Below are 11,017 nucleotides of genomic sequence, written 5' to 3'. Positions count from 1 at the left end.
TCCGAGAAGGTTATCCCCCCATAGACACTATTTTATCCAAATAATTCAAATTTAAAAATGATTTCCTTTTTCTCTATACCTGTAATAATAAAACAGTGCCTTGTACTTGATCCAAACTAAGATATAATTAATCCTTTTTAGAGGCATTTTGTTTGGGAAGCAAAACCAGCCTATTTGGTTTATTTAATGTTTAAATGAATTTCTAGTAGACTTAAGGTATGAAGATCCAAATTATAGAAAGATCCATTATTCAGAAAACCCCAGGTCCCAAGCATTCTGGATAACAGGTCCCTTACGAGGAAACTTCGGGCGACTTCGGAAAACAAATCGCCGTGTGTGATTAGCCCCGGCGTTTTTTCGTTTTAGCCGGCCCAGAGTGAGGGAAGGCGTTTGGGGAGATTGGTCGCCGCAAAGACGAGGCGATTAGTCACCAGGCGACCAAATCTCCCCAAAACGCCCAGTGTGGCCTTACCCTTAGGAATGCCTTTGTGTTGGATGAATAGCTTAGATTAATGGATGTGAAGATATTTATATTTTTGCATAAAAGTGAGTTTTGTAAAATATATATTTGAGCTATTGATTGAATTTGTTTTATCCCAAAAGGTGGAAGTTGTTGTAAGAAACCCTGCCTGGATGTCAAAAGACCAGCCCCCCTGGAAATCCAGAACTATATATTCCACAAAGAACTTGGAACGGGCACCTTTGGCCAGGTGAGTGGGACCTCCTATTATTTATCTTTGTGTATTGCGATATAAAAACGTCCAGAAAACGTGATGGAGAATCAAAAATGTTGTATATTACAGGGGCATATTTATCAAAAGGTGAAAACAAACTCGCCACAGTTTAACAGAGATTCTTCCAAACATTCTTCACTTGTATGGGATTATAATTATCATATTTATCAAAGGGGGACTCTTGCTGCCACCATTTATGAAATACTGTATGACCTTCAAAATCCCATACAAATGAATAGGGAATGGCCACTCTGGAGACCTTTGGTGAGATCTAGTTTACCATCTGATTAATATAATCAAAATGCATACTGTGTAAGGACAATTTTATCAATATAAATGTAAAGATAATATTAATAATTGTAACAAATACAATCAACAAACATGGCCCCTTCTGGATACTACAGGTATGGGATCCTTTGTCCAGAAACCTATTATCCAGAAAGGTCCAAATTACATAGAGGCCATTTCCCATAAACTCCATTTTATCCAAATAATCCAATATTTTAAAAAATCATTTCCTCTTTCTCGTTAATAATAAAATAGTGCCTTTTACCAAACTTAGATATAATTGATCCTTACTGGAGGCAAAGCCAACATATTGGTTTTATTTTTATTTAAATAGATGTAAGGTGTAAAGATCCAAATAACGGAAAGACCGGTTATGCATTCTGGATAACAGGTCCCATATCTGTACTCTTTAAGTCATTCGTTGTGCTAGAAGTGGACCTTGTAATATTTAGTGTTTTTCTCTCCATTCCTAGGTGATGTTAGCATCGTTTGCCCCAAAGAAAAAGCTTGTGGCAATTAAGAAGATTGCCAAGAAAATTGACAAGAGCAACTACAGGAAGATCAGTAGAGAAGCTCGGATCTTGAAGATGGCCAAAAGTTGCCCCTTTCTATGTCATTTACATGCAGCCTTCCAATCAGAGGTAGAGAATAATGTTTGTGTTGCCACATGTTTCATTAGAATTCTCTCCTACTTAGGTCAGCATAATACACATAACACATTCAATGCTCACTTAAGTCTTAAATATGCTATGATATATAATGGGCCATTAATAAAGTCCAGGGTAGGGTGAAAACCACAATGAGGGGGTGCCACTGCACATGGTGTGAATTTTGAAAAGAAAATGCACAGCTCTTCATGGCCAAAATCCATCTCAAAAGCATAGTTACACGTAGATTACATTCACACCTGTTACTGTACACACACACAAAGGGCAATGTCTGCTTTTTCTCCACCAGCAAAGATGAATCCTGTGTCATTATCTTAATATTGTTTCTGGCCCCCACATTCATCACCACTCTGGTAGTAAGACACTTTGCAGCCAGATTGACACCTGCAATATACAGATGAAATATTCTTATGGTCAATTTAATTGACTTGAGAAAAGAAATGGTATGAAGAGTAGAGCTCAGCAACACTAGTAAAAATAGTATCTATTCAGTCGTGCTGTGTCATGTGTTCCTATGTCTCACCACTTCTTAATGTGTCGCTATAACCAGGTGCAAGTCTTCTTTGTGCTGGAATATGCCTGCGGGGGAACATTAAACAACATCATTTCAAAGAATGGAAGACTACCAACTGAAACAATCCAGTAAGTTTTAATATCCTTACGTAAGAACATTATTTGTATTGTACATTATGTATTAAAGGGGTTGTTAGCCTTCAAACATCTAGTTGTGTAATTTTTCACCTTCTAAAACCGCTCTGGGAGGGGGGGTTGCCGACCCTATAGACTGTTCTAAATTGATACATTTAGTTGATATTGTTCTTATCTTTGTCCCTGTAGAATCTCTTGGTTTCATAAAAGGGGTGGTTCACCTTCACTGATCACTACCCATATTTCAACTAATAATGTTCCCCAAAGCAGAACTAACAAGGTTTCTGTTTGAATATGTATCCATAAAGCTAAATACGCCCTTTCAAAAATACCCAAACAATTGGCACGTGCTTCCCTTGCATGTACAGCAGAAGAATTCCTTTAGTCTCCGTCTTACAAATAAAAAGTAAGACATTATCCTCCTGGCTAGTTCCTCCACTAACTCAGCTTATATAAACACGCACATTCAAACAGCAGAAGAGTTTCATTTTTAAATAAAAAGTGAACTGTGATTTGTCAAGAATAATTCAATTTACCATAGAGAGAAATTCTGGATTTATCTAAAATAACGGTAGACATTTTTTTAATACATATGCATTGCATATATTCTTAAAATAACTTAATCTGCTAGAATAACTGCATCTTTGTGAAGCTGAACAACCCCTTTAAGGGTAAGGCCAGACGAGGAGATTCGGGGAGATTTTGTCGCCTGGCGACTTATCGCCACGTCTTTTGCGCGACCATCTCCCCGAACTGCCTCAGCATCTTTTCCCCATAGGCTACAGCACAAAATCGCCTGCGCTAATGCACACGCGGCGATGCGTTTTCAATAGTCGCCCAAAGTTGCCTCACTGAGGCAACTTTGGGCGACTATTGAAAACGCATCGCCGCGTGTGCATTAGCGCAGGCGACTTTTCATTCGAGCCTATGGGGAAAAAACGCTGAGGCAGTTCGGGGAGATAGTCGCGCAAAAGACGTGGCGATAAGTCGCCAGGCGACAAAATCTCCCCGCATCTCCTCGTCTGGCCTTACCCTAAAGGCAGCTGTTAGAATTCATACAATAGTTGCTGATACTCCAGAGAAGCTCTTGAGAAATGTGTCAATGTATCAAGTAAATGTTGCAAAATTGTAAAAGTTTAGAGTCTGCACCTGAATTACTGAGCAGCCAGACTCAAACACGAACATTCAACTTTAAACTTCGATTTTGGGAAAAACAATAAAAAAATAAATAATGGAAAGTAATTGAAAAAAAGTCTTTATTTCTGGGGAATAATCTGAAAACAACTGAACTGAAAAAGTTTTGGAAGGTGAACAACCCCTTTAAAGAGTCTTATGCAAACTGACAGTCCAGTTGGATTTAGCTGTAAACTTTGTGAATTTTGCTTCTAGATACAAATTAGGGCTAATTTAGATAATCGTAAAAAGTGGGCAGAAAACACCACATTTTGTGCACTTTTACACTCAGCCCACACTTTGCAACTTGGGCACAGGTCCTTGCATTTTATAATGCAGAGCAAAGATCAGGGGATGTAGCAGAGCCTTGTGCTTAATGCTTGCCATAGGAGGAGGATGACTCCCTGCCATAACCTACCCAAGCTAGTGATTAAGGCCACACACCAGTGACTACCTTTACTTGTACTTTAATGTAGCCAGCCTTTGGTCCCAAAAAGGTGTTATTAATATACACTATATGTAAATGTCTTAATCACTAACATTATGTTTAAAAAGAATTACAAAACCATATGAAATGTGTATCAAACAGTGAAAACTATTTTGTTTTATAGGTTCTACACTGCAGAGATTATTATTGGCCTCCAGTTTCTGCACTCGAACGGCGTCGTTCATTGGTCAGTAAAATCCCAGTTCTCTTCTCTAGAATATTGTGTTATGTCTGATTTACATTTATAGTCACTGTATACTTTTTCTCAAGTATCACCTACATATAGGAGCACATTTACTTAGCTCGAGTGAAGGAATAGAAGAAAAAATACTTCGAATTTCGAACGTTTTTTTCGGCTACTTCGACCATCGAATTGGCTACTTCGAACTAAAAATCATTCGACCATTCGATAGTCGAAGTACTGTCTCTGTAAAAAAAACTTCGACCCCCTACTTCGCCAAGTAAAACCTACCGAACCTCAATGTTAGCCTATGGGGAAGGTCCCCATAGGCTTTCTAAGCTTTTTTTGATCGAAGGAATTTCGTGCGATCGATTAAAATCCTTTGAATCGTTCGATCGAACGATTATTCGTTTGATCGAACGAATAGCGGTAAATCCTTCAACTTCGAATAGGATTTAACTTCGAAAGTCGAATATCGAGGGTTAATTAACCCTCGATATTCGACCCTAAGTAAATGTGCCCATAATTGTTCCTATTGCATTTCTTGCAGTGATCTGAAGCCTGATAACATCTTGGTGGATAGGGGTGGACACATTAAAATCTGCGACTTCGGCATTTCTGCTGAAGGACTGTTCGACAAGAAGCTCATCTGCGGATTGGGTGGAACCCCTGGCTACCGGGCCCCGGAGGTATGAAATCTTTTTAATGCATTTACACTGTATTCACAGTAGTATCAACATTTTAGCAAGGGATTGTACTCATAAAGGATGTGCATGTGTACTTTTTTGGATATGGTTTGGGAACGCTGGTGGCAGAGGATCATGGCCCATGGAGTATTTGGAGGAGCAACAGGGTGGGACTCAGAGGGAGGGTCTGGAGCAGCTCTTTCTATATATTTTAAGTCTTTGTCATTCATGAGGCCTGAAAATGTTATAGGAGTATATACATAAAGATTCTTGTTTAATAATTAGTTTTTTGTTTACTTTCTGCAGGTTTTATTACTGGAATGGTATAATGCAGGGGCTGACTGGTGGTCATTAGGTGTGACCATCTATGAAATGGCTACAGCTAAACAACCATTTAGCCCATCAATCAGTGTTGTGAAGGAGTTTATCTCAATCAAGACTCCTGAATATCCAAGTCACATGAGCCAGGAACTGCAGGACCTCCTGTCAAAGGTCAGTATAAATAATTCAAATAATGGGAAATGGAATAACAGAATACTTATAAATACAAAGCTTTTGTTATGTTCCACAATGTATATTTCTTTAGTGCCTGTTATACTGACAGGGGATGCTTATCTGCTTACACTCTTGTATTTGGATCAGTGTCCAAGACATACGGGGAGGCCCATTTATCAAAGTCTGAATTTATCTCAATATTTTTTGAAAAAAACTCAGATCAAATCTGCACAGGTTTTTTTCATCTTATTTATAAATACATTTTCCTGAAAATTTTGTTTGAGGGAAAAAATTTGTGTTTTTTTTGCCCAAAAAACCTGAAATCTTCGGGTTATTGCACAAAACCCAATCAAAAAATCGATGTGACTTCTCCAATTGACTTATATGCAACCTCGGCAGGTCTGAGATGCTGAACTTTAATAAATTCCGAAAAATTCGTGTTTTTTTTTTAAATCACGATTTTATACTAAAATAACACAAATTCTTTGGATTTTCTGCATTTGGAGTTTAGTAAATAACCCCCTTATTGTTAATATTCTGTCTTGCCTACTAATATGATTGTTTGGATAAAAACAATTGAGTATCTGACCATGGTACAAATCTGTCAATGTAAGCCCTTTAGCCCAATCCTGCACCCTATCCGTGGCATTGACTGGGTTAACAGGGAGAATAAGGCAGTGCAAATACACACAATTGAAACAAATGCCTCGGAAAATGCTGCTAACTTCAGCGAGAATGCCTTGGCTCAGTCAATAACAACCCATCATTTTCTGCAGTTAAAAACATAGGTAATGGCATTTTAAATGTTAATTAGTTATGATGAGTTTATGCTGGAGCACTAGTGTAAACACTGTCACCACCCTTTTTCCCCAAGTGAATTAGAATTACTGAGACAGTCACATCCAGTTCCAGTACTTTACTTGAATATGCCTCTGTCATTGGAGCCGAACATGAAATCTCAGATATTTTTATTGTTCTTTTTTTTAGCTTCTGGAGAAGGACAAGAAGCAACGCTTAGGAGTGAATGGCAACATCAGGGAGCACCCATTCTTTGCTTCAATCAATTGGGAAAATCTGGAAAAGAAAAAGGTGAAGACACCTTTTCAGCCAAAAATGGTAAGTACATGACTGACCGGGCAATAGAATACTTCTTTCATATTTACTTTTTACTTATCCGGCATGAGTAGGGGTCAGCAGACTTTAGAAGAAAAGGGTGTGCCAGTTTTACAAAAAATCATCTGGAAACTCCCCCCAGTTGATGATTTCATAACCCTTTTAAGTCTAGTCAATGACCTGTTTTATGTGGGGTTTACATCCTTCCATAATATCCACATTTTAGCTCCTTTTAGTGCATTTTAGGCTAGTGTTCACTTTCTGAGGAAATTTGATTTCACATTTTATTTGTAAAGATTAAAAGGCTTTGCACTTAATATCGATATGCAGTTGATTTTTGCACAGACTGAGCCATTGTAGTTCTACTTTTTTATCTTCCTCTGTCCGGCTATATGTGACATTAGGGAAGGGATTGTAAGGGACCCCTTTTAGACTTATGTGCCGTTTGTGACCATCAGTTTATTTCCCCATACAACATAGGCCAAAATGTTTTTACTTTAGATATTTGAATAGCTACTCTGTAATTAATAGTTTGATTGAATGAATGTTTATAAGGACTTTTATTTTAAATGGATAAGATGGAAGAGCATCATGCAGTATGCAAAATACTGTGCAGCTGCAGAAATTCTCTACTTTATTGTCACTAGGCAGGTTGGGACCTGGCAGCTGATGAGTTGAGATCTTGAAATTAAAACAAATCATGACTCCACTCCACAATGAAATACACATTTTAGTCTCACAAATGTGCCATATTTTAGGACATTTCCTACCTTTATTATTGACAGTAAATATTATAATGTAACAGTGTTTTGCTTTCTCTCTGTAGCCATTCGCAAGTGAGTTTAGTGTGATTTCACCAGGATTGTCCGCTGATGCCTTCAAGAGAGAGAGGGTAGAAGAACTTTCCTATGTGGACCCCACCTGGCATTGGCAGGAGTAATGCATTCTCCTGTGCTCATGTGACCCAACATCATGGTGGCCAGATGAGCCAGTGACCAAGCCAACATACCATCTATGGCAAACTGCAGCAGTTAACATCAGATCTGCCTGCATTATAAATCTGCAACAGTCTACAGCAAGTGTCCAACCACCTACAGCAGCACCCCACTGTATCCACCAGTTGCTTCCACAAACAACAGGAGGCAACTTGAGTCAAAGTGGTGAGTGAAAGTAATTTAAAGAAAAAAATATATATATCTATGATTGAATAGGATGAGATATAGAAGACAAAAAAAAGCTAGTAATGATAACAAATGTAGGCGATTTTTACGAATAAAACGTAGATGTTTAAAAACTGATATTCGGCTATTTGGGGATTACAGATACAGTAGAACCCCCATTTTACATTTTCAGTTGACCAGAAATAAATGGTGTAAATCCAGGAAAATGTATTATGCATAATATATAGGTGGGACCACAAAACAACAATGTAAAATGAGGGAAAATGTAAAATCAGGGGATGTAAAATTGAGGTTCCACTGTAGATGTTTTGATTAATATATATAGCATGATTTATGGTATAATTGAATTACGCTTAACAAGTCAAAACCAAAGAGTAAATGGTAAAAGGCATGTCAAAGCCTGATGACTGCTATGTATTCCCCTTAAATGAGTTTTTTGGGATTGGGTATAGTTTCTACTCATGCAATCTACCTATTCAATCCCATTTTAGATAAATGGTACTCCTGTAAGAGATTAAAACAAATCACAAAGTGTTTAATCTGTAATAACCTTAGTAAAACACATATACATAAAACATATACAGTTCTCCAGCATCCTTATAATCATACTGCACAGGCTTGTGATATTATGTCCTCTCTAAACCATAAACTTCAATATCAATAACGCAAAACTATCCTTATAGTAACATGCTATAAGGACAAAAAATGAGATGAAAGAGAGAAAAATCATGCATTAGTAAAAATTATATAATACAGTATATAATGCAGCAAATATGTACAGTTATGGTATCTGTGATATGTAATGCTTGGAAACTGGGCTTTCCTTGATAAGGGAAATTCTTTAATTTAGAGCACCATGCCTTAAGTCTAATATAGACTGTTAAATATTTAAAAACCATAGGATTTCATGAGAAATTTTTATTTATAAGAAAGTTTCTTCTAGTCTATATTGTAGGTCTGTATTGTAATTTTCTATGTAACCATTTTGTCTTTTGTTGATTTTTTTTATTGTTTAGGCAGGTAAGTACCCCATCTCTATAAGGGCCTGCATCTTCCTTGACCATCTATTTGAGCTGAATTTCATCTCCATTTATCTGCTTGCTTTGATATATTCATTGTTAAAACCCTGATTATAGGGAGCGTGGTAGGTATAAACTGAGTTTTTATGTATTTGGATTTCATTTATTTGTCAATATGTAGGAAATCGTGTTTCATAATTTGTATAGAATGAGTTATATAAGAAAAAAAAACAAAAACAAAAAAAAATTAGATTAGATTATACAGAGAACATATATTGTGATGTGTGTGTGTGTGTATAGATATAGATATATATATATATATATATATATATATATATTTATATATATATATTTATATATATGAAATAGTTATTCTTAATTTATATAGTATTTTATATATGGAAAAAAAACAAAAAAATTAGATTATATAGAGCATATATATTGCTGTGTGTATGTATGTGTAGATATATAAAAGTTTTTCTTAATTTATATAGTATGTTATAAAAAAAACAAAAAAAAATTGAATATACATTGTGGTGTGTGTGTGTGTGTGTGTGTGTGTGTGTATATATATCGTATAGAGATAGATATATATACTGTATGAAATAGTTATTCTTAATTAATATAGTATATTATATATAAAAAAACAAAAAAATTAGATGAGATTATATAGAGAATATATATTATGATGTGTGTGTGTATATATAGTGACATGTAGAGTCATACGAGTTCATATAAAGTATACATTTAGGGTATGGGTGGGATATATGGGATACATTATAAATTGGGGTAAGGAATATATTCTGTATGATATTTGTAATAAGTATGAATGGAAATGGTGTGTGACTGTAAATAGGGGTCCCCCACTGCACCAATTTACAAGGTGAGCACAACTGACCTTGTAGTTGGCTGCACATTGATTTTAAATCACTTTTAAAACATAAATAACATATTTGAGGAGGTTGCTATATTTTTCCTTTGTTATGCCCAATAGGAAGTTGTAATTCAGCAGATATAAGCCCTTTTTTAAAAATAAGCCCATAAGTGCTATGAATGTGTTGGTGAATGGTTTAGGGAAGTTTATGGCTTAGGACCAAATTATATTAACAGACTAGGAAAGCTGTATGGCCCAAAAATGCTGCCTAGCCTCAACCTCCTCCTTTTACAGCCAACTCAGAGCCCTATAGGTAGTAACAAAGTAGAACTAAAATAATCTCTCGTCCAGGCCTTTTAGATAATAAACGGTTACTGGAATAGCCTTTGTACAATGTTGATCCAGGGACTGGTCCGATTGCCGTTTTGGAGTCAGGAAGGAATTTTTCCCCCATCTGAAGCAAATTTGCGATGGCTACAAATGGGGTTTTTCGCCTTCCTCTGGATCATCAAGAAGTAAGATCAATTTAATTTGACGGACACGCTCACCCTCAATTACTGTATAACAGTGTCCTTTGATTTGTTAATGTAATTTACCTAGAGAACATATTATATCCAAAGTGGAGAGGATTAAATCCCAGCTACCTATTAGCTATAGAAAAAGAGATAATAGTGTGTGAATCAATGTGTGTGTGTGTGTTTATTAGTGCAAAAATCCCAATGGGGAACATTTGTTCCTTACACCTCTCCCATGGCGGCTTATATCAGCTGCTGCCCAGCCCAATAGGGAACTATTGCAGCAAGTGATAGGGTGAGCCGTTTGCTGCAATAGATGTGTGAATGGACAGTAACAAGAGTTGAAGCCTTGACGTGGCGTTACTGCTCACATGGGTAACCATGTGCCAATTCAACCAAATGAGAGGGTATAATTTGCAGTTCCAGCTATAATAGAAAATCATAAACATCTAGGTTTAAATGTCAAGGTGCCTTCATGGAGAAACAAGTGAATTAACAAAAGAATTAACATAAGAATTGCAGTTAAGAAAGGAAAACATTGGTGCTCATATAAAAACTTCTCTGGTAAAATCAAGATGTGTTGGTAGTTGCAGGTTGTCTTCCATGACACTAGAGGGCTGTTTGGAGCTGCAGTTGCACAGAACTAAAACATGGTCATGCTACAGTATAAAACAGGATTGTAGCGCCTTTATGCATTATTCTAATATATGGCCAATTTAGTCTCTCAGCTATGGGGGCACATAATAATAATAATAATGGTTTTCAGGTAGAACCTTCTTCACTAGCAATGCCAGGCAGTTCTATGAAAGTCAAAATAAATTGGTACATGTGGTTTTGGGTGTTTCCTTAACTAAAATATTCTGGGGTGAAATCTGCTGAAATTCATGTGCTGCTTTGCAGATATACCAGTGCAGCCCTACTAACTGGAGTTTTTGGCATTGCCCCCAAATTTTAA

At 36.6% G+C, this 11,017-nt stretch overlaps 1 protein-coding gene across 2 annotated transcripts; it reads left to right on the top strand.

The window, feature by feature from the left end:
• Positions 1-1,581: 1,581 nt before the first annotated feature.
• LOC121399901 (protein kinase C delta type-like) lies at positions 1,582-8,984 on the top strand. Of its 2 annotated transcripts, XM_041581854.1 has the most exons (8): positions 1,582-1,663; positions 2,241-2,332; positions 4,123-4,185; positions 4,730-4,868; positions 5,172-5,357; positions 6,348-6,476; positions 7,300-7,633; positions 8,671-8,984. In XM_041581854.1, exons 1-7 carry the CDS (start codon positions 1,610-1,612, stop codon positions 7,411-7,413), a joined length of 777 nt encoding a protein of 258 aa, XP_041437788.1. In that variant the 5' UTR covers positions 1,582-1,609; the 3' UTR covers positions 7,414-7,633; positions 8,671-8,984. The 2 variants fall into 2 exon arrangements, with proteins under 2 accessions (XP_041437788.1, XP_041437789.1); XM_041581855.1 differs by lacking the exon at positions 4,123-4,185.
• Positions 8,985-11,017: the final 2,033 nt, after the last annotated feature.

This window comes from Xenopus laevis, chromosome 2L, assembly GCF_017654675.1.
Source record: "Xenopus laevis strain J_2021 chromosome 2L, Xenopus_laevis_v10.1, whole genome shotgun sequence".
Classification (NCBI taxonomy): Eukaryota; Metazoa; Chordata; class Amphibia; order Anura; family Pipidae; genus Xenopus; species Xenopus laevis.
Note: the sequence above shows the minus strand (reverse complement) of the source record. Positions and strands in the feature narration are given on the sequence as shown.

Coding starts and splice junctions, on each gene's coding strand:
- LOC121399901 (XM_041581854.1), top strand. CDS start 1,610: ATGGCCAAAAGTTGCCCCTTTCTATGTCATTTACATGCAGCCTTCCAA. Junction 2,333..4,122: donor CTACCAACTGAAACAATCCA/GTAAGTTTTAAT, acceptor TTTGTTTTATAG/GTTCTACACTGCAGAGATTA. Junction 4,869..5,171: donor CTGGCTACCGGGCCCCGGAG/GTATGAAATCTT, acceptor TACTTTCTGCAG/GTTTTATTACTGGAATGGTA.